This window comes from Somniosus microcephalus, unplaced genomic scaffold, assembly GCF_052327205.1.
Source record: "Somniosus microcephalus isolate GS21.2 unplaced genomic scaffold, FLI_Smic_1.0 scaffold473, whole genome shotgun sequence".
Lineage (NCBI taxonomy): Eukaryota > Metazoa > Chordata > Chondrichthyes > Squaliformes > Somniosidae > Somniosus > Somniosus microcephalus.
In genome coordinates, this window is record NW_028225660.1 from 108,645 (window position 1) to 131,702 (window position 23,058).

At 51.3% G+C, this 23,058-nt stretch overlaps 1 protein-coding gene across 1 annotated transcript in view; it reads left to right on the top strand.

Moving 5' to 3' along the window:
* Positions 1 to 23,058, top strand: part of LOC147081741 (fer-1-like protein 6) — a gene marked incomplete at its 5' end in the record, with an annotated part of 213,804 nt that overhangs the window by 108,333 nt on the left and 82,413 nt on the right. The window contains 3 exons of the mRNA XM_085980729.1: positions 9,704 to 9,820; positions 11,847 to 11,892; positions 17,739 to 17,854. Of these exons, the coding sequence (XP_085836855.1) occupies positions 9,704 to 9,820; positions 11,847 to 11,892; positions 17,739 to 17,854 (279 nt within the window). The remainder of the gene's footprint in view (positions 1 to 9,703; positions 9,821 to 11,846; positions 11,893 to 17,738; positions 17,855 to 23,058) is intronic.

Below are 23,058 nucleotides of genomic sequence, written 5' to 3' on the forward strand. Positions count from 1 at the left end.
TGAGATGTTAGCTCTGATCTTAGTGATTAAAAGCCAACTTGTTTAAGTCTATAACGTCTAGTTTTGTGGTTATTGAAGGCCCATCAATTTTAATCACTAAAGAATACTAGGATGGATCGACTCCTAAAACCAGAGCGTCTGGACTTGGATCCACATTCTGCTGAAGCATCAAATCAATTTGGACACTGGCTCAAATGCTTCGAACTCTTCGCGGGGGCCTCATCCGCTAGCGAGGTAGATAAACTGAGTCTACTGACTACTCGCGTAAGTCATCGGATTTATTCGTTCATCCGGGACGCCACCTCTTACACGGAGGCCATCACTATCCTGAAGGCCCAATACCAGAGGCCGGTAAACGAAGTGTACGCCAGACATCTGCTGGCTACACGCAGGCAGCGACCAGAGGAATCAATGGACGATTTCTTACAGGGCCTAAAGGACCTGGTCCGGGACTGTAACTGCAATGCCGTGACGGCCAACGCGTACTCTGACGAATTGTTCCGCGATTCCTTCATCACGGGCCTCAAATCGAATTATATCCGGCAGAGACTGCGGGAGAAGGAGGTCCTGGACTTAAAAAAAGGCAGTGGCCACTGCGCGATCGCTGGATGTGGCCCAGAAAAACTCTGGCCTAGAAATTCAGCTGGTTGCGCCAGCCGGTAGCGCCTTAGGAGGAGTAGATGTCGGGCACTAGGCGGCTAGTGGCCGGGTGCAGCGCGATCTGCGCATCGCCCCAACTTCACTCACGATTTAGCGGAGTCGCAATGTCTTTGCGCGCACTCAGCTGCGCGCGCAGATCATGACGTCATTTCCTCGTGCAACGCCCTTTGTGCGTCCCCAACCGGAAATTCAGTCGCTACGCCCCATTGTGCGCCTGGCGCCCCTAGCGACTGTTAGAGTGGAACGGTGCTCAGTCGATGCGGGGCGCAGGGGGCGCAAATTAAAGGGCACTCCTCCTGCCCTATAAAAGGCTGCCATTTTGCAGCACTCCTTCTTGAGAGACGGATCTTTGCAGAGAGACCAAGGTAGAGAGCTTTCTGCTTTGGCCCAACACTCGGACAGGTACTTGTGGCTTCAGGCCACAGCTTTCCACTTGTCTTTGCCTTCATTGATATATCATTGTTTGCCAGCATATTATGGGGGCTGCAATGGGTGCAAATGTTGGCTTTCTCAATTGCATCCAAAGGGCTCACAGACGCCTTGAGAGTGTGGCAGCCCTGGCTAGACGGAGAGGGGGCAACAGGCGTCGGGAAAGGAGGCCTTACCCACCCAGGGTATACCGCCAGCAGTTCTCCTATCTCAACATGTCTGATGAGCAGTGTGTTCGGAGGCTGCGATTCAGAAGGGAGGTGGTCACAGAGATCTGCCACCTGCTTGGCGGTGATCTGCAGCCACAGCTGAGGAGCAGGACGTCTCTGTCGGTGGTAGTGAAGGTGACGGTGGCTCTCAACTTCTATGCCACCGGCTCCTTCCAATCCGCTACTGGGGACATTTCCAACATCTCCCAGTTCGCCGTGCATTGCTGCATCCGCCAGGTGACCAATGCCCTTTTCAAAAGGAGACGTCAGTTCATCTCCTTCTCCATGGCCCTTGCCAAGCAGCAACAGCGTGCAATGGGCTTTGCAGCATTCGCGGGCTTCCCCATGGTGCAGGGCGCCATTGACTGCATGCATGTGGCTTTGCGGGCACCTCTGGAGAATGCCGAGGATTACCGCAACCAGAAGGGCTACCATTCGCTGAACGTCCAGCTGGTGTGTGACCACAGGCAGCTCATCCTAGCTGTCAATGCCCGCTTTCCAGGCAGCAGCCACGATGCCTTCATCCTGCGACAGACTTCTGTGGCAGACATGTTCCAGGCCCAGCCTCACCCACGAGGATGGCTTATCGGGGACAAAGGCTATCCTTTGTGTACCTGGCTGATGACCCCGCTCCGTGCGCCCAGCACCCCTGCTGAAGAGGGATACAACGATAGCCATCAAGCGACCAGGAACATCATCGAACAAACAATCGGCGTCCTGAAGCAACGGTTCCGCTGGATCGTTCCGGTGGAGCCCTGCAATATTCGCCGGAGCGAGTCTCCCATTTCGTGGTCGTTTGCTGCATGCTGCACAACCTGGCTATCCGCAGGACTCGGCCACTGCCACCAGACATTGGAGGACCACCTGAGGAGGAGGAGGAGGACCAGCACAGGAGGGAGGCAGAAAGTGCAAGGGCCGCCCGTCGCCGGCTTATTGAACGTCGGTTCTAGGCCTCCTCTCAGGGAATGGCTTGTGCCAATGTCAGCAGATGAATGTAGCCACTCCACAAGCCCTCAGCCGAGCAGGGCAACCCGGACTTTACAAAAAAAACATGCACAGTGCAATTTAAGAACAATAATTTATTGCAAACCTCTGCCCTTCCCACATTACATCCTCATGTGGAGAAGCCCCCTCCAAAAACACAAAACTACCAGTCTCGGCCTTACAAAAAGAAAGAAAGACACCAGTCTCGGCCTTACAAAAACACAACTGCACCAGTCTCGGCCTTACAAAAAGAAAGAAAGACACCAGTCTCGGCCTTACAAAAACACAACTACACCAATCTCGGCCATACAAAAAGCACCAGGCATTTGTGCATACCTTCTACTTTTTGCCCTGCGAGGGCGATGCCTTTCGCATCCTTGCCTGGCCCCTGCCCGCCCTGCAGCTCCTCCTCAATGGGAGCCCAGTGGCTGCAGCAAGGCTGGGGGAAGGCTGCTGAGGGGCAGATGGCGAGACGGCAGATGCCCTTGGGGGTCGGCCTGCACCAGCTCTGGCCTTGGAGTGGCCGGCTGCTGACTGCTCCAACTCTGGCTGGGCGGCAGCAGTCTGTCCAGCGGCTCGTGGCAGCTGCAATGGCGGAGTGGCAGTGTCGGCTGCAGGAATGGTGCCAACCTGGCAGATCACAGGTGCTCGCTGGTCGCCTGAGACATTGGCACTCGCACGGGCCAGCACTGCAGCATGCGCAGCAAACAGCTGAAGAACAGACTGCTGGGCTGCTGCTGCGCGGCGAGTGCCCTGGCGATGCCTGGCTGGTCCAGCGAGGGTGGCAGCAGTTAGTGCCCGTGTGGCCCTGGTCTGTGTCCGCATGACAACAGCCAGTGAATGGACGGCACGACTGAGCACTTGGCTCGAAGCCGCCTGTGCTGCCGCAAAGTCCTGTAGACTCCTGGCCTGTGCTGCACTGAATTGATCCAGACTCCTGGCCTGTGCTGCTCCAAATTGCTCCACACTCCTTGACAAAGACTCAATGGAGTCAGGCATCCTTGCCACTGCAGCCATGAGCTCATTGTGCCTGCGCTCAGCCTGGACGGCCATTTCCTCCAGGAGCCGCATCTCCTCTGCGCTGACCGTCGCAGGACTGGAGGCCGCACTCACCCTCTGGGGAGAAGTCCGCCGAGCTTCCCCACCCCTCCCGCGTTGCTGCAGGCCGCTGGGCCCCGGAGCTTTGCTCTCCTCCGACCCTTCCCCCCGGCTCCCCTCCAGGGAAGACGTGTCCCCTACATCGCCATGGGCTGGCGCGGCTGAGGGTGGCACTGATGGGCCGGCTTCCTCTTCCTCCTCCTCGTATTCCGAAGCGCTGACAGTGGCAGCTTGAGGGGCCGCCTCCTCACCTGCCGATTCACCATCTGAAAGCAGGAAGGCACAAGAGTAGCTTTAGAGTGAGGACAGGGTGGCAGCGAGGGAGGCATGAGTGGTGCCATTCACTGCATTGGTCGGACAGTGGCAAAGGATGCTGATCTGAGGCGCAAGTGGAACGAGCGAGGTCAAAAAGGTGATGCCCTTACCATTGGTGCCCAGAACAGGGTCGGCATCTCCACTGGCGACGGGGCCAAGCAGCCGGCCTGCCATAATGCGCTCCACACGCTGGTCGAGGTCGGAGAGCTCTTTTACGTCAGGATGGCCTCCCCCGGTGTCAGTTCGTTTCCGCCGGTTGTGCGCCACCTTGGCCTGCAAGAGAAAGGACGGCCTCTAAGTACAGTGTGAAGCCCTGATCTTGTCTGCACTACCTCCCATGGTCGAATAGCTTGTACAGTGTGTAAAGTGCTGAATGTGCAAGTGATTTTCATGCCAGTCCCATAGCTGCTGGATGAGGGCTGGCCATTAGGGCTTTCAGGTCCCTTTGCCCATAAAGTGAGGTGCACATGCAGGGATGAGGAGGACACTGGAAAGGGTACTCACCCTGACAACCCGAGTGAGGTCGTTGAACTTCTTCCGGCATTGCACAGTAGTCCTGGCAACCACGCTGTTGGAAGACACCCTGTTGGACACCTCCCTCCAGGCTTTCCAGTAGGCGCTGGGCAGCGGCCTCTTGCCACCTTCTGGGAACAGAACATGGCGCCTGCGCTCCATTCTGCCAACCAGCAGGCTCAGGTCACCGTCGCTGAAGCGCTGCGCTCTCTCCCTGGCCTTCTCCATAGCCCTGGGCGTTGTGCAGATGAAGCTGAAGTGGTCAGGCCTAAGTTGAGGGCTGCAGTGTGCAGGGCGTGGCAGGCAAACAAATCCACCCTCCCCCTTTAAGAGCTGACCGGCGCCAGAGTGTCTGCCGTCAATCAACAACTCGCCGCACCTGTGCTGCGCCTGGCCTCGGGGGTATTGCTCAGCACCGCCGGCTTAGCGCCTAAAGATAGTCGTGCATCGCCTGTTTTAGCGCAGCAGCAACCTCTTGGGGCGATGCGACTGCATATCGGCGAAGGTGGCGCGACTTTGCGCCGGGCGCAAACTTTAGCGGCCGCCCGACTTTACCGCCCCAAAAGTGGCTATACTGAATTTCTAGGCCTCTGACTCTTATTCTTCCGGCCATGCGGCCCTCACCGCCTCGTGCGCGCCGAGGGGGCCGCCATCTTGGAATCAGCCATCTTCCCCATCCAGGTCTCAGACCAGCTCTACGCCGCCGGAGTCCCCACACAGAAGTTCACCCAGGAGTCCTACTACAGCGGCAATGTCTCGAGGCCCGAAATGCTACTTCTGCGGCCAGGCCAAGCACCCCAGACAACGATGCCCAGCGAAGGACGCTACATGCTTCAAATGTAAGAAAAAGGGGCATTTTTGCAAAGTCTGCAGGGGGAATCCGATTTCCAACTCCGTCACTGCCTCGTGCGTGCCGTGCGGGCCGCCATCTTGGGATCCGCCATCTTTTCCCGACTCAACGGCCGCCCAGGGCCCAACAGTGGCTTCGATCACGGTGGATCAATCCAGGCCGCACCCGTTGACAAAATCCATGATGGACATACAGGTAAACGGGAATTTAACGAAATGTTTAATTGACTGTGGGAGTACCGAGAGTTTTATCCACCCTAGCCTGGTACGGCGGCACTCATTAACGGTAACCCCTACACGGAGCAGAATTGCTATGGCTGCTAAGCCCCACACTTCGGACATTTTGGGCTACTGTGTGGTAACACTGACTGTAAAAGGCACGGACTACAAGGATTTTAAACTCCTCGTGATGCCAGAACTCTGTGTTAATGTAATCTTGGGCCTGGACTTCCAGTGCCACCACGAAAGTGTCACGCTAGCATATGGCGGGTCCCAGCCGCCACTCACAGTCTGTGGCCTATCAACCTTAAAAATCAGCCCGCCCTCTTTATTCGCTAATCTCGCTCCGAACTGTAGGCCCATAGCGACCAAAAGTAGACGGTACAGTCTGGAAGACAGACACTTTATCAAGGCGGAAGTGGACAGACTCCTGTGGGAAGGCATTATTGAATGCAGTACCAGCCCGTGGCGTGCCCAAGTAGTCATAGTTAAAAATAGCGAAAAGAAACGGATGGTAATTGACTACAGCCAGACTGTTAATATTTATACCCAGCTGGACGCCTACCCTTTACCCCGCATATCAGAAATGGTCAACCAGATTGCGCAATACCGAGTCTTCTCGACTATCGACCTCAAATCCGCATATCACCAGCTCCCCATTAGAACGGAGGACTGCCCATACACTGCCTTCGAGGCGAACGGGCGCCTCTACCATTTTCTCAGAGTGCCCTTCGGGGTAACAAATGGGGTCTCGGTCTTCCAACGTGAGATGGACCGCATGGTTGACGAGAATAAACTACAAGCTACCTACCCCTATCTGGACAATGTCACTACCTGCGGGCACAACCAGCAAGACCACGATCTAAATCTTGCGAGATTTTTAAAAACTGCCCTAAAGCTGAATCTAACCTACAACGAAGACAAATGTGTCTTCAACACAACCCGTCTCTGTATCCTCGGCTGTGTGGTGGAAGATGGGGTAATTGGACCGGACCCTGACCGATTACGCCCCCTAAAGGAACTGCCCCTGCCACACAATCCCAAAGCTTTAAAAAGGTGCCTGGGATTTTTTTCGTATTATGCCCAATGGGTGCCCAATTACTCTGATAAGGCCCGACCCCTCATTAAATTGAAGTCCTTCCCACTATCAGCTGAAGCTCGGGAGGCTTTCACCAGTATTAAACAGGACATTGAAAGGGCTGCAGCGTGTGCAGTGGACGAATGCATTCCCTTTCAAGTCGAAAGCGATGCGTCAGACTTTGCCTTAGCTGCGACCCTCAATCAGGCTGGGAGACCTGTGGCCTTCTTCTCCCAAACCCTTCAGGGACCTGAAATCAGGCACTCTTCTGTCGAGAAGGAGGCACAGGCTATAGTGGAGGCAGTGCGGCACTGGAGACACTACCTAGCCGGCAAACGTTTCACCCTGCTCACCGACCAGCGGTCGGTGGCTTTCATGTTTAATAACAAACAAAGGGGGAAAATCAAGAATGACAAAATACTCAGGTGGAGGATCGAACTATCCACGTTCGACTATGATATTATGTACAGGCCGGGAGCCCTTAATGAACCCCCAGACACCCTATCGCGGGGAATGTGTGCCAGCATTCATACGGACAAATTACAGGGTCTCCACAACGACCTCTGTCACCCAGGGGTCACCCGACTATACCATTTTATAAAGTCCCGCAATCTGCCCCACTCCATTGAGGAGGTCAGGGCAATGACCAGAGCCTGCCGCATCTGTGCGGAATGCAAGCCTCGTTTCTACAGGCCTGACCGTGCACACCTTATCAAAGCCACACGGCCATTCGAGCGCCTAAGTCTGGACTTCAAGGGACCCCTTCCCTCTGCCGACCGTAATGTATACTTCCTCAATATCATTGATGAATATTCCCGCTTCCCCTTCACCATTCCCTGCCCAGACATGACCAGTGCCACGGTCATCAAGTGTCTCTGTAATCTATTCTGCATGTTTGGAATGCCGAACTACATACACAGCGATAGGGGGACGTCATTCATGAGTGACGAGCTGCGCCAGTTCTTGCTCTCGAAGGGGATAGCCACTAGCAGAACCACTAGCTACAACCCCCGGGGTAATGGGCAAGTGGAAAGGGAGAATGCTACTGTTTGGAAGGCTGTCACGTTAGCCTTAAAGTCAAAAGGCCTTCCGACCTCCCGCTAGCAGGAAGTCCTCCCAGACGTGCTCCACTCCATAAGGTCTCTGTTATGTACTGCCACTAACGCTACCCCTCACGAAAAGATGTTCGTTTTCCCCCGGAAATCCACCTCGGGCATATCTCTACCCGCGTGGCTGACGTCTCCGGGGACAGTACTATTGCGGAAGCACGTGAGAGGCCATAAAACGGACCCCCTTGTGGAAAAGGTACAGCTCCTCCATGCAAACCCTCAGTACGCCTATATCGAATACTTTGACGGGCGAGAGGACACTGTTTCCATAAAAGACCTCGCTCCCTCGGGGAGCGGAGAGAACGATGGGAGACTACCCGATGAAGACCTACACAACAAAGAGACAGGACGCCCAGAGGTATCAATACCCAACTTTAACCTGGAGGACACTGCAGATAACCTGGAAGACACTGCGGAGGCCCGGACAGCGGAGGAACCAGAATCCACTCCCCGAGAGGCACCCCAACCGGCTTTGCGCCGATCACTGAGAACTGCAAAACCTCCTGACAGACTCACTTATACCAACTTTTAAGAAACATCACCCCGATGGACTAAATCTATAGAAGGGGTGAATGTAATGAAATCTGTTTGTCTTGGTCCTGTATTTGTTTTGCACTCATGTATATTACCCTCCCCCACTGTGTATAGTTTCACTTCCTCTTTCCCGACTAACCTGGGAGGTTCCAGGTCTTGGCTCTTGGCTCCGCCCCTGACTTCTCTTACATAAAGATCCCAGGATCTGTATGACTCATTCCTGTGAACCAGTCGGCGTGTTGAGATGTTAGCTCTGATCTTAGTGATTAAAAGCCAACTTGTTTAAGTCTATAACTTCTAGTTTTGTGGTTATTGAAGGCCCATCACTGTTTTTGCCACCAAAGTGGATAACCTCGCATTTATCCACATTATACTGCATCTGCCATGCATCTGCCCAATCACCTAACCTGTCCAAATCATACTGCAGTTTCTCGGCATCCTCCTCACAGCACACACGCCCACCCAGCTTTGTGTTGTCTGCAAACTTGGAGATATTACATCTAGTTCCCTCGTCTAGATCATTAATATATATTGTGAATAGCTGGGGTCCTAGCACCGATCCCTGCGGTATCCCACTAGTCACTGCCTGCCACTCGGAAAAAGACCCGTTTATTCCAACTCTTTGCTTCCTTTCTGCCAACCAGTTCTCTATCCAAGTCAGTACCTTACCCCCAATCCCATGTGCTTTAACTTTACATGCAAATTTCTTATGCGGGACCTTATCGAAAGCCTTCTGAAAGTCCAAATACACCACATCCAGTGGTTCTCCCTTATCTATTCTACCAGTTACATCCTCAAAAAATTCTATTAGATTAGTCAAGCACGATTTACCTTTTGTAAATCCATGTTGACTTTTTCCGATCCTGTCACTGTTTTCCAAGTGCTCTGCTATTACATCTTTTAAAATGGACTCTAGCATTTTACCGACTACCGATGTCAGGCTACATTAGCTACCCTCCAAACCATGGGAACTGTGCCCGAGTCTATAGAATTTTGGAAGATGAGCAGCAATGAATCTACTATTTCTAGGGCCACTTCCTTAAGTACCTTGGATGTAGCTTATCAGGCCCTGGGGATTTATCGGCCTTCAATCCCATCAATTTCCCTAACACCATTTCGCTACAAACACTGATTTCTTTCAGTTCCTCCCTCTCATTAGACCCTATGTTCCCCAACATCTCTGGGAGGTTATTTGTGTCCTCCTTTGTGAAGACAGAACCAAAGTATGTATTTAATTGTTCTGCCATTTTTTTGTTCCCCATTAAAAATTCCCCTGATTCTGACTGCAAGGGACCTACGCTTGACTTCGCCAATCTTTTTCTCTTCACATATCTATAGAAGCTTTTACAGTCAGTTTTTATGTTCCCTGAAAGCTTACTCTCATACTCTATTTTCCCCCTCTTAATTAATCCCTTTGTCCTCCTTTGCTGAAACCTAAACTGCTCCCAATCCTCAGGTTTGCTGCTTTTTCTGGCCAATTTATATGTCCTCTCCTTGGATCTTATGCTATCTCTAATTTCCCTTGTTAGCCACGGTTGAGTCACCTTTTCTGTTTTATTTTTATGCCATTAAGCCAAAGGTTCTCTCCCTTGCTACGGTGATGGGATATGATGGTCTATCCCTATATAGATCCAGTGACAATGTGCCTTGATGTTTTTATTTTATACTCATTGAAACCACCTCCCATTGGCTTTGCTTTATTTCAGAAGAGGCAGCTATCACGAAAGTTCACTTCAAGAAGGAAATGGTCTTGCATTGATGACAGTGACAATGTCGTAGACTGGTGGTCAAAGTACTACGCTTCTGTGGAAAAAGCCCAAAATGTACGGCATACTTATTCATGAGGGTTTGCTTCATAATGCTTGTCTAAAAATCATTATATCATTTATTGAAATGGTATCACTGATCAATAAGAATGATTGTATTTCACTGATTTTATTTATAATATATAAAACAAAAACAAATGGTTAAATACAAATGACCAACAGAAAGTTAAAAAAAAACAACAAATGCATCGGGTTCTTGAAAATAAAGAGAAAGCCACTGCTTCCCCCTTTCCCTGCCTGTGTGCTTTCATAAAAACGATTACATTTCTATAACATTTTCCAGTTCTGACGAAAGGTCATCGACCTGAAACGTTAGCTCTGTTTCTCTCTCCACAGATGCTGCCTGACCTGCTGAGTATTTCCATCACTTTCTGTTTTTATTTCAGATTTACAGCGTCCGCAGTTTTTTGCTTTGTTCTCATCCTGTTGCGTCAGTAGCTGGGCTCCCTGGAAGTGCAGCAGCTCCTTAGCTCCAGTGCTTTTAGGTGCTTGCACTATGGAGTCAATTTTCAGCACTCCTTACACACAACTTCATGTGCCAGCTATGCATATCAGAAAATTAACTGTTCACTGTCCGTGGTTTTCTATCCAGTCACTTTAATGCATGGAAAACTGCGGGCAGCGAGTGCCCAGCTTTCCGATATACCTTGCCAGTGTGAGAAGCACTGCATCAAGCATGCGGAAGACAAAACGTTACCCCTAGAAGTGAGTTTGTTTGAAATATGAGCCAATAAGCTGTGTCTGTACTTGCAAATTCTTGTACAAGTGCAGTACTATCAAGATTACCATCAGGATTTCTATGTGCTTGTGAGTTACTTGTTTTTTATCGGCCATCCTTTGTTTTTGTCAATATAATCCTTTAGTGACTTTTTAATCTAAATAATTCCATTAGTAATGCTTGAGTATTCAGTGACTAGAATAACAACACATTTATTTTAGTTTATTTGAGTAGAAAGTAAGTACAATTTGTTCCTTTTTCCTCAACCGAGGATTCCCCTCCACTGTAGTTGACACGGGTCTCGACCGTGTCTGTTCTATTTCCCGCACTTCTGCCCTCACCCCTTCCCCTCCCTCCCAGAACCACGATAGGGTTCCTCTTGTCCTCACCTTTCACCCCATCAGCCTTCACATTCAACAGACCATCCTCCACCATTTCCGCCACCTATAGCGTGATCCCACCACCAAACACATCTTCCCATTCCCTCCCCTTTTAGCATTCTGAAGGGACCGCTCCCTCTGCGACACCCTGGTCCACTCCTCTGTCACCCCCAACACCCCTTCCCCTTCCCACGGCACCTTCCCGTGCAAGCGCAGGAGATGCAACACCTGCCCTTTTACCTCTTCCCCCTTCCCGCTGTCCAGGGCCCCAAACACTCCTTCCAGGTGAAACTCATCTTTTGTTTCTTAACTTGTCCCATTACCATCTCCTTTCACCTTGCACCATCATTCCTTTTGTCATTTAATCTCTCCTGCCTTCCACCCTATCATAGACCTTCCCTTTTGTTTTTTCCTCCCCTCCCCCTTTCCCTTTCCCTACAGTTGCTTAAAAATCTGTTACATCTCTAACTTTTTCCAGTTCTGACGAAGGGTTATTGACCTGAAAAGTTAACTCTGTTTCTCTCTCCATAGATGCTACCTGACCTGCTGAGTATTTCCAGCATTTTCAGTTTTTATTTCAGATTTCCAGCATCCGCAGTATTTTGATTTTGTATAATTTTAACAGATTCCCCCAATGGCTCAGTGAGTTTACCCAATGACTAGCTGAGCTATACAAGGAAGTCCCAATCCAATTGTTGATGTGTGCCAACTGACCTCAGCTAAGGGAGTGGTGGAGGTGCCACAATTGGCCTGAATGTCTGTGAATTAGGGAAGGGGAAATTATTCAGAGTTCTTGCTCCTGATTTCTTAGAATTGTCACGTTAACTTTACTATAGGAAAGCTAGCAAACGTGTTATTATAACATTATTTACAAGTTAAATGCTTGCCTACTCACTTTTAATTTTGTCTTTCTGATAATGCAAAGCTGAAAGATTTAAGCACCAATCTGCATGCTGAGGGATATGAAAATGGTAAGTGAATACTTACGACAAAACAAGCTCCGTAATTGTTAAGAAAGCCTATCCTAAATACAAACCACTGCTCACATTATGTAACACTATTAATAGGCCCTATGCCCTGTGTTGGGAGACTTAAGCAGTCCAATTGTACCTAAAGGACATAATGTATGATTTATATATGTTGTGAAACACGGAGGCCTTGCATCTCCAGTGGACAAGAATGCTCACTGCAGAATTGGCCGCAGAGGACAATGCTTCTGATTTGCAGCACTGTCAATTTTCTGACCATTAATTTTAATCACCAGAAAAGTGGAAGTGGCCGAAAAGGTGAGCACGCTGACCTCCGTTCCTGATTCTCCGCTCTACACTGGCCACAGAACCGCACAAAATTTACCCCATAATATCTGAGATTTATTTGCATAAAATAAATTCTTTAAAACCTTTGGTCCAAAGGTAGAAGTGGTAGCTATAGAATATTTAGCATACTGTCAGTCAGGTTAGTGCATTAGCCAATAAAATGATGCCCCTTGGTGATTTTATAAAGGATAATTTTATGGACTTGCACTCCTAGTCCCACGCTTCAGCCGCCAGGAGTGTGTACCAGGAATTAGGGTGGGCTCCAAATACCTGAAGCTGTATTTCACTCAAACAATTGTCTTCTGAGGGTTGAATTTAGAAAATTGCCCAAATATTGCATTTGCCTGGCTGTCGCATGAGTGCTAATTCTGCTCATAATGCTATTCATAGAATCATTGGGGGCGAAATTCGTTTTAGCCAGTAAGGTTGCCGGTGTCACCGGCAACTGGAGTTAACGGCCGCTGAAAAGGGCCGCAATATTAACGGAGCAAAATTCGTCTGGGGACGAAGGAGATTGTTGGCGCATCGCTTACCTGCCGTGCAACACCGTCCTGGTGGCATCCGACCCGAAGTTTGCGTGCAGGTGCGGCGTTACTGCTTCCCACAGCCTCTGGAAGCGAGGCTGTGGAGCTCGCAAGGAATTGTGGGCAATGAAGAAGCCTGAGAATTAAAAGGGCCATGCATGCTGAAGCAATACAAATTACAATGAAGTGAAACAATGCAGTTTTCAGCCCTTTCTGCGTTAAAAAAAATTTAACATTAGAAAGAAGTCCCAAATGTGAATATTCAGCTCTTAAAGCTGAATTCCCTTCCTGACCTCAAAAAAATGGGAAAAATGCCTCAGCACAAACACACATGGTTCAGCAAGCTAGGGAAGGGGCACCCAGGGTCTCGCACGCAAAGGATAAAAGATGCTGTTATCCTCATACTTTACCATACTTCTAGCCTGCACCTCTTGCTTTCCCGCCCTCCCCTCACCACAACTCCACCCTTGTGCCTTCCTCATTTCATACACCCAAGAAATGCAGCCTGCCCAGCCAGTGGGTGACCTAGAAGAGGGAGAGGAGAGTGAATAAGAACAAGATTGATTTTACACTCTCAGCCATCAGCTCCTCAAGGTCAACCAGCAAGGCCATTTGCAGTGTCCCCCACTGAAAGTCAGCAGCCTTCCACCAGCCATGCTGCAGTCACTGGGGTAGCACTGTGTGACATCAGTAGGATAGGCAAAGGCACACACAGGACTTTCACTAAGCGAATGCATATGGGTGATGAGTTGATTTCATTGGATGGATAGACGTATATAGGTCGATTGGAAAGTTTGCTTTGTGGTGGCTTTTATTTCAACATTGTGGCCAAGCGGATGTTGTGATGGTCAGTAACAGAGGGAAGGTAAGGTGTGGGACTAATGTTGAAAGGGGAATTGGGGTTGTGGTCACAAAGAGGCTGTCTGAGATGCATCCTACCGTCTGCTTCCTCCTCTTCTGCGTCTTCCTCTTCCCTCTGCAAGCAGATGTTGTAAATGTGAAATGACAGCATAAAATGCTGGAAATACTCAGCTGGTCGACCTGAGACATGGGGCAGGATTTTCATTCAGGAATCGGGTAGGAGGCAGGGCTACAACTTTCGGGGTTGTAGTCCCGCCTCCATTGAGATGTGGCCAATCCACGCGATTTTAACTTGATTGACCTTGTTGAGCCCGCCCAGCGGGCTCAGCAGGCCAATTAAGGGCCACCCGGCAACAGGTAACGTCACAGACTGAAATTTCATCTGTCAAGAGGTTTTGACAGATGAAATATCAGCGTTTCACAGCTGTTTGAAGCTGTCAAACACTGAGGTCTAGAAATTGGATTAGGCCTGAAAACGGGCGGTGTCATGGTTCAGCGCCATTTGGCTGCACCCATTCAAAGTGGTCCAGGCAGCACGCAAAATTCATGCTGCCTGCTCATTATAAAGATTGGAGTGCTGATCTCAGCACTAAACATGCTGCTGTTTGGCTCACCGCTCAACAGGTGGGCCAAGATCTGGTGCAGCCTCATGGCCAGTAATGTTTGGCCTAGGCTTTCTCCACTACTTCGATGCAGCAGCACCTCATTGTCATTGGAGTTGGAGCTGGAATTGGAATCGCAGTTGCAGTTGGAACACATGGCTGAGCACCAGGAAAGAGAAGGAGCCAGAAGGTTCTCCGATGCAGCTCTGGAGGCATTGGTACTGGCCGTGGAGAGGAGGCGGGCTGTCCTGTTCCCAGTGTGGCAGGAAGCCATCAGCACATACATCGAGAAGGCTGTGGCAAGAGATAGCTGGGTACGTCATGGTGGTGCCGAGAACATGGATCCAATGCTGCAAGAAGTTTAATGACCTCACACGGCAGGTCAAGGTGAGTGAAGGCTTAAGCAAATGCCATATCCCACCATCTGCAACACTAGCTTCACACACTGCTCAATGCACCACACCCCCATCACTCACCTACCAACAATCTCTACTTTTCACCACTCATACCTCACTTCACTTCACCCTCACAACATTACCACTGCTGCAACACTCACACCCACATCTCACACCTTGCACACACTAACAGTTATTCAACTATGGCAGGCACATCACCCAAACACATTGCAGCACACTCACTGACACACTTCCCTTTCTCTTGCAGGTTAAGTTCACTCACAATCGCTGCGAGCAGTGGCAGATGGGAGGCAGCCAAGCCGCTTTACAGGCATTGAGCCAACTGGAGGAGACAGTGCTCGACATCATTGGAGGGGAAGTCACCGAGGCCGCGGCAATGGGCGAAGTTAAAGCCCATGGAGACAATAACAGTCTGCTTATTCCTAATCCTCCTTCTCACATCCCACTTCCCCCTCATCCCACAATCTCTTCTCACTTACAAGCTGCTGATGGAGTATGCATCGATATCTTGTGATCCCCCTCTCCTCACCATAACGTGACTCTTGTGCCTTTCTGCTTTCAGATGACCAAGATCTGCCATCTGCACAGCCTGTTTCCGAAGTAATGGAGGAGAGTGAAGGAGAAGAAGAAGGCACACAGTCACTGCATCTGACACTCGCAGACACCAGCTCAGAAACAGGCACTGCGTGTAATTTACATGGTAGTATAGATGTGGGATCTGCACAGGGTGAGGCACCGGGCACGAGTGGGCTGCAGCAAGGCCAGGGGGAAAGGGTCGCTTGGGGGCCAGCTCCCGGGGGGCGAGTTCGCGCATGAGTTCTGCTGCACACGCCTCAGATGAGGACCTCGATGGGGCGTGTTATGTATTGTGTGTTCTATTGTGTGTTCTCCTCCCACCTGTGGTGGCGCTGTCACAGGAGATAAATGGTTGGGTGTTCTCTGTTAAGTTTAGCTCTCTTTGTTTGGAACTTTCCAGAACTTCCTTTCCTTCCAATAAAGCACTTCATGTTTGAATCTCTGAGTTCTGAGTCCTAAATTGTGTCTAGGTAGAAAGGTACCAACACAACAGGGCGGCCTTCAGAAGAAGGATGATGGGCAAGCACACGGAAATCCTAGGAGCAATGGCAAGCCTGCCAGAGAGCCTCTTGGCAATGTCAAGGAGCATGGAGGAGTCTGTTTCCAACATTGGCCAGGGCTTTGCACATAGCTTGGAGCCCGTGATTTCCAGGCTGGAAATGATGGACAACTCCAGGAGAGCCCGCGTCGAACCAGACATGATGCTGCGTGTGATGGGCGATGTCGCGGCTTCCATTGCAGCACAGGCGGAAGCGATAAAACGTGTCAGTGCTGCAGTGGATGCGCAGACTGCTCTCCTGCAGTCTCAGCTTGCTGCCACCCAAGCTCAGACTGCTGCCATTGAGGCTGGGTTTATCAGTGTTGAATGGGGCTTGCAGGGTGTCACAGAAGCCCAGCAATCTCTCCTCTAACAGATTGCTAGGGATGCTAAGGTGCTCCCCCGGGGGAGTGGCAGTGGGTCAGTGGAGCAGGACTCTGCTGTCCTGTCTCAGGATGACAGTATTCATATTCCCACCACTGCCACTTCGCTATTGCCCTTGCCGCTGCCTGTCAACCAGCCAGCCCAGACTGCCGCCGCCCATGCGAGGTGGTGCAGTCTACAGCTGGGCCTTCTAGGTCCAGAGCTGGTTGAGGCCATCTGAAGTCTCCCCCACGGAAACTCTGCAGCCTTCCACCAGCCATGCTGCAGCCTTCCACCAGCCAGTCTCCGAGCAGCCACCCTTGGGTTTGACGTGGTAGCTGGAAGATTGCTGGCACACCAGACTGAGACAGGATGAAGGCATCATGACTGCTGCCAGGATAGCGGGCATTGACCATCAGGATTCGCTGTCTGTGGTCGCACAACAACTGCACATTAAATGAGTGGTAGTTATGGAAGATCTCAGGATTATTATGCGGTGCCCGCAAAGCCATGTGGATGCAGTCAATGGCACTCTGCACCACGGGGAAGCCCGCTATCCTGGCAAAAACAAATGCACGTTCGTCTTGCTTCTCTCTGCTCAGAGAGAAGACAACGTAATCCCTTCTCCTGGATGCAGCGATGAATGGCGAACTGGGAGATGTTAGCTATGTCTCCTGCTGCAGACTGGAAGGATCCGCTGGCGCAGAAATTGAGGGCCACAGTGACCTTGAGGGCTACTGGGAGAGCTGTGTTCGCCCTGCTCTGAGGCTACAGGTCTGGTTGCAGGAGGTGGTAGAGTTCTGTGACCACCTCCTTGGTGAAGCAGAGCCTCCTAATACACTGCTCCTCGCTTAAGTGGAAACAGGAGAAGTGCTCTCGGAAGACCCTAGGTGGGTAAGGCCTCCTGTTGAGAGCCCTCCTGACCCTCCTCTCCTCCCTCTGTGCACATCTTCTCCTCTTCGCTGCCTGCGCTCCCTCTCCTGAAGATACTCGAGCATGAGGGGGACTGCCCCATGACTATGAGCAAGTGTTGTGAGCAGAAGCCTTTAAATAAGAATGAAGGCGTTCTCCACTTGCTCCAACACTCCCAATCACCTTAGTACATTGAAAAAAGTTTAGAAAGTTGCTGGATTTGCAGAAAGCGCCACAGAGCCATTCAAACTGAACAAACATGTCAGCTGCAAGTAGTTGCTGATGATCCCTTTAAATAACGCAGTTGGAGCCTCCTTCCTGCTCATCAATGCTTGGTCAGCTGATTGCAATTAACACAGGCCAGTAAGTTGAGCAGCGCACTCCAAAATGGCAGATTGGGCGGCAGGTGAGCGTTGCACACTCACTGACATCACGATCTGCACAGTATCCATATTGCTAGCGAGCGTGGACATCGGCAGCGCCGTTGCCCAGCCAAAAATGGCGGCCGCCGTCAGCGGGCGTACGTGAGGCAGCCGCCATTTTTTTGCCGAAACGGGCCTTAAACGCCACGCTTACACCTTCAATTTCTGGGCCCTAGTGTCTTTGAAAAGTCAAAAACTAAATGTTGTTTCTTTTTTCTCTGTTCTAATGCACAATGTGATTACGTTAATAGATGGTGCCTACTTAAACCTCTTGTCTTTGTTTCTAGTGCGGTCTGCACATGGCACGCTTATCACTTCAGCTGGTGAATATGGTGAGAAGAAAAAGAGAGAGAAAATTGTCAAAAGGACCAAAATGCAGAAGCCTGGATTAGCAACTCTGGAGGTAGAGTCCAAAGCTATGTTGCCCATATTGTTCATTCTAGAAATACATGTCTATCAAAGCCATTCTTAAGACCATGTCTAATTGGTCCTATCATAGTCTAGACCTCATCTATTCAATCTCCTGAGGGAGCTGACAAACCACATGTAAAATCTCCAAGACAAATTACACACTGTGTAATTTCATCACGAAGTCCAATGAAATCTTTGCAAAAATCTCAGATATGAATTTTACACTAAATCCTACATTAAACAATCCTTTTTGAATTTGCACTCCATGGGTGACACCGCTATGGCCCCAGCACCATTGTATTCCAAACAGTCGCACATAGAATCATCAGCCCCGATATTTACACGGGGAAGCGGAGAGAGCAGGGCTGGGGAAGCGGCGAGAGCAGGGCTGGGGAAGCGGAGAGAGCAGGGTTGGGGGGTCGGGGGACAGGCGAGGATTTGCAGACGGAAAACCCGGAAGTATTGAAATTAACAGCAGGACACCTTTTAAATTTTTTCTGCAAGTTGCTGGTCGCCTGGCTGGAAAGCCTGCAGCACATGAATGCAGTCAAGGAGCAAAGAAGAGGGAGGGAGCGATGGCAGAGGGTGGAGATCCAAGGGGGGGGGGGGGGTGCTTGGTGAAGGTCGGGGGTTTGGTGAAGGTTCCGAGGGTGAAGGTCAGGGGTGTGTGGTGAAGGTCGGGGGGGTGTGAAGGTCGGGGGGTGTGAAGGCCGGGGTGGTGGGGGGGGTGAAGGGTCGGGGGGGTGGTGAATGTTCGGGGGGTTGGGGGGTTGGAGGTCGGGAGTGGTGAAGGTGGGGGGGGGTCGGGAGTGTGAAGGTCTGGGGTTGGGTGGTGAAAGTCGGGGAGGTGAATGTCGGGGGGTTGGTGAAGGTTCAGGGGGGTTGGGGGGATGGTGAAGGTCTGGGGTGGGGGGGTGAATGTCGGTGGGTTGGTGAAGTTTCAGGGGGGTTGGGGGGATGGTGAAGGTCTGGGGTTGGGTGGTGAAGGTCGGGGGTTTGGGGGGGTGAAGGTCGGGGTTTGGGGAAGGTTCGGGGGGTTGAAGGTTGGGGGTCTGGTGAAGGTCGGGGTGGTGAAGGTCGGGGGGTTGGGGGGGTGGTGAAGGTCATGGGGGTGGGGGGTGAAGGTCATGGGGGTGGGGGGGTGAAGGTCTGGGGTTGGGTGGTGAAGGTCGTGGGGGTGGGGGGGTGAAGGTCGGGGGTGAAGGTCGGGGCATTGGGGAAGGTTCTTGGGGGGGTGGTGAAGGTCGGGGGTGGTGAAGGTCAAGGGGGTGAAGGTCGGTGTGCTTGTTGAAGGTTCGGGGGTCGGGGGGCTGGTGAAGGTTCGGGAGGTCGGGGGGTTGGTGAAGGTTCGGGGGGTCGGGGGGGGTGAAGGTCGGGGGGGTTGGTGTTGGTGAAGGTCGGGGTTGGTGAAGGTCAGGGGGGTGGGGTGGTGAAGGTCGGTGTGCTTGTTGAAGGTTCAGGAGGTCGGGGGGCTGGTGAAGGGTCGGGGGGTTGGTGAAGGTTCGGGGGTCAGGGTTGGTGAAGGTTCAGGGGGTCTGGGGGTTGGTGAAGATTCGGGAGGTCGGGGGTTTGGTGAAGGTTCAGGGGGTCGGGGGGTTGGTGAAGGTTCGGGGGGTCGGGGGGCTGGTGAAGGTTCGGGGGCAGTGGGGTGAAGGTCGGGGGGGCTGGTGAAGGTTCGGGAGGTCGGGGGGCTGGTGAAGGTTCGGGAGGTCGGGGGGTTGGTGAAGGTTCGGGAGGTCGGGGGGTTGGTGAAGGTTCGGGGTTGTGGTGAATGTCATGGTGGTGGGGGGTGAAGGTCGGGGGGTGAAGGTTGGGGCGTTGGGGAAGGTTCGTTGGGGGGTTGGGGGGGTGGTGAAGGTCGGGGGGCAGGGGGGTGAAGGTCGGGGGGTTGGTGAAGGTTCGTGGGGTTGGTGAAGGTCGGGGGTGGTGAAGGTCATGGGGGTGAAGGTCGGTATGCTTGTTGAAGGTTCGGAGGTCGGGGGGTTGGTGAAGGTTCGGGGGTCGGGGGGCTGGTGTAGGTTCGGGGGGTCGGGGTGCTGGTGAAGGTCGGAGGGGTGGAGGTCGGGGGTGTGGGTGATGAAGATCGGGGAGGGTGGCGGAGATCGCCGTGGGTGGGATTGTGGCGGTGGGGGAGGCGTTCTGTGAAGAGATTAGCTGGGAGGAAACGCTCCTCCTGGCCCACAAGCAGTGCTGTAAATGCACTTACCTTATAGATCCGGCCCTTCTCGCCTCCTTTTACCTGCCAGGATTCTGGCTTGGGGAAACCCAGCCGATATTAGTTAAAAAATAGATGCATGCAGCCTCCTTAAAAGATTTCAATGACCGACCCGCCTCCTGAGAGCGGATTGGTTGCCTGCCCTGCCTCCGTTAAAACCGAAAGTGGGCGGGTTGGACTCGGGTTTGAAATTCTTACAATTTTTGCTTCCCACCTGCCTCAAATCCACCCGTTCTTGTGGGTTAAAATTACCCTATAGAATCTTACAGCACAGAAGGAGGCCATTCGGACCAGCGAGTCTGTGCCGGCTCTTTGAAAGAGCTATCTGTTAGATCCATGTATCTTGATGTTGTGTGTCCTTCAATAATTAGACAAGAGACTGCAGGGAACAATCAACAGGTGTTTACTGGATGAGGGTTACTCTAAAATTAACTGTACAGATCCCTACTCAGGGTTTATATACAGGTGTGGTCACTGCCGGTACTACAGTATACAGGAGCTGTAAAAAGTATTTCTCCCCTTAAAGGTACATACACTACAATTCCTCCCCTTTTAGATTAACAGTACCATAACATTCATTTAACAATTAAATATCAACTAATTACAATTAACACTTTTAACATGCAACATTAACTGAAAATAGTCTATTTATAAATTCAGTCTTTGGGGCGGCTTCCTGATCCTTTCTGGATAGCGCCTTTCCTGAGTGTCTTGCTCTTGGTGCAGAGGCGATTCTGGCCCCCTGTCGTCGGTTGGTTCATCGGCTTCCGATGCTACTGTTTCTGGGGTAGATGCTACCTGTATGTCGGGTTCCTCACCAGGTACGCGAGACATGGGGTTGACTCGTTCCTGTGACTCTAGGATCTGGTCAACATGGCGTCTCACAATGTTCTCCCCAACATCCACTGTGTACATTAGTGGCCCCTGCCGTGTGCATATCGTTCCTGGTTGCCATTTCTCTGTTTGGCAGTCGCGGGCCAAGACTGGTTGCCCTACATTGAAGCTCCTTGTCGGCTTCTCATTGATGTGCTGGAATTGCTTATTCTCAACATCTCTTCATACATTTGGTCTGAGCAAATCCAGACGAGATCTCAACCTTCGGTTAAAGAACATCATGGCCGGGGTCTGGTTGGTGACTGCATGTGTCGCATTTCTGTAGGCTAACAGGAAATTGTCCACCTTATGCTGCAGTGGAATGTCGTCATCGCACATGGCCCTTACTGCTTTTTTAAAGGTTTGTACAAACCTCTCAGCCAATCCATTTGTGGCTGGATGATACGGGGCGGATGTGTAATGCCTTACCCCATTCCTTTTCATAAATCTTCGAAACTCTTCGGACGCGAACTGTGGTCCGTTATCAGAGCAAATCTGCTCTGGCAAGCCGTTCCTGGCAAATATGGTCCGTAGGACTGAAATAGTTTTCTCCATGGTGGTGGAGGACATTTTGATCACCTCAGGCCATTTCGAGTGCGCATCCACGGCTATTAAAAACATTGAGTCCAGGAATGGACCAGCAAAATCAATATGCACCCGTTGCCATGGAGATGAGGGCCACTCCCATGGGTGTAGAGGGGCATGTGGTGGTGCATTTTGGACCTTCTGGCATCCTGAGCAGCTCTTTGTCAGGTCCTCGATTTGCTGATCGATCCCCGGCCACCACACATAAGCCCTAGCAAGGCTTTTCATTTTCACCCCTCCCAGATGGCCTTCGTGAAGCTCATTGAGCACTCTCTCCCTTAACTTGGGTGGAATTACCACTCGGGATCCACACATCAAGGTCCCCTGGCATACTGACAGCTGTTCTCTTCTGGATGAGAATGCTGGCAACAGTGAGTCACCATGTGTTGGCATCCCTTCACCTTCAAGTCATATACCCGAGACAGTGTTGGGTCATTTCGGGTCTCCTTCTCTATATCAGCGTTAGTTACTGGCAAGCGTTCAATTATAGTCGAATAAAATATTTCGACAGTGTCCACTGCTGGTGCTTCCTCCGCAGTAGGCACTGGCAGGCGTGATAGTAGCCCATCAGCGTTTCCATGCTGTTTCGTGCCCTTATACTCAATTTCATATTGGTTCGCCCCTAGAAAAAGGGACCATCTTTGTAGCCGTTGCGCAGTCATCACCGGAACGCCCTTCTTAGGATTAAAGATGGAGACAAGTGGTTGGTGGTCAGTCAGCAACGTGAACTTCTGCCCGTGCAGATAGAGGTTGAACTTTTTCACTCCCCACACTAGGCTGAGGGCCTCCCTGTCAATCTGGGCGTAGTTACGCTTGGCTGAGGATAGTGACCAAGACGCAAAGGCTACTGGCCTCTCCGAGCCGTCTGGGAATTTGTACGACAGCACCGCTCCAATGCCATAGGGTGATGCATCACACGCCAACCGAATTGGTAGTGCTGGGTTGAAATGAGCCAACACCTCTTTTGATGTGATCAATTCTTTGCACTTCTGGAAAGCTCATTTACATTCGTCATTCCACTTCCATGGTACCCCCGTTTGCAGTAGGGTGTTCAGTGGGTGTAGTACTGTAGACAAATTCGGCAAGAACTTATGGTAGTAGTTCACCAGCCCGAGGAACGACCTCAATTGTGACACATTTTCCGGTGCTGGAGCCTTGACTACTGCCTCAATCTTTTCAGGGGACTTATGTAACCCCTCTTCATCAATAACGTGGCCACAATACGAGATCTGCTTCTGGAAAAACTCGCATTTGTGGCGATTAGCTCGGAGCCCATATTCCTTCAATCTAGTGAGCACCTGCTCCAGGTTGGCGAGGTGATCACTGTCATTTTTGCCCGTGACCAGGATGTCATCCAAATAACATTGGGTCCCTGGAATCCCTTGCAGGACTTGATCCATTGCCTTTTGCCAAATAGCCGGAGCTGATGCTACCCCGAACACCAGCCGGTTGTATTGGTAGAGACCTTTATGAGTGTTGATCGTGAGGTACTGTTTCGAGGCTTCCTCTACCTCCATTTGCAG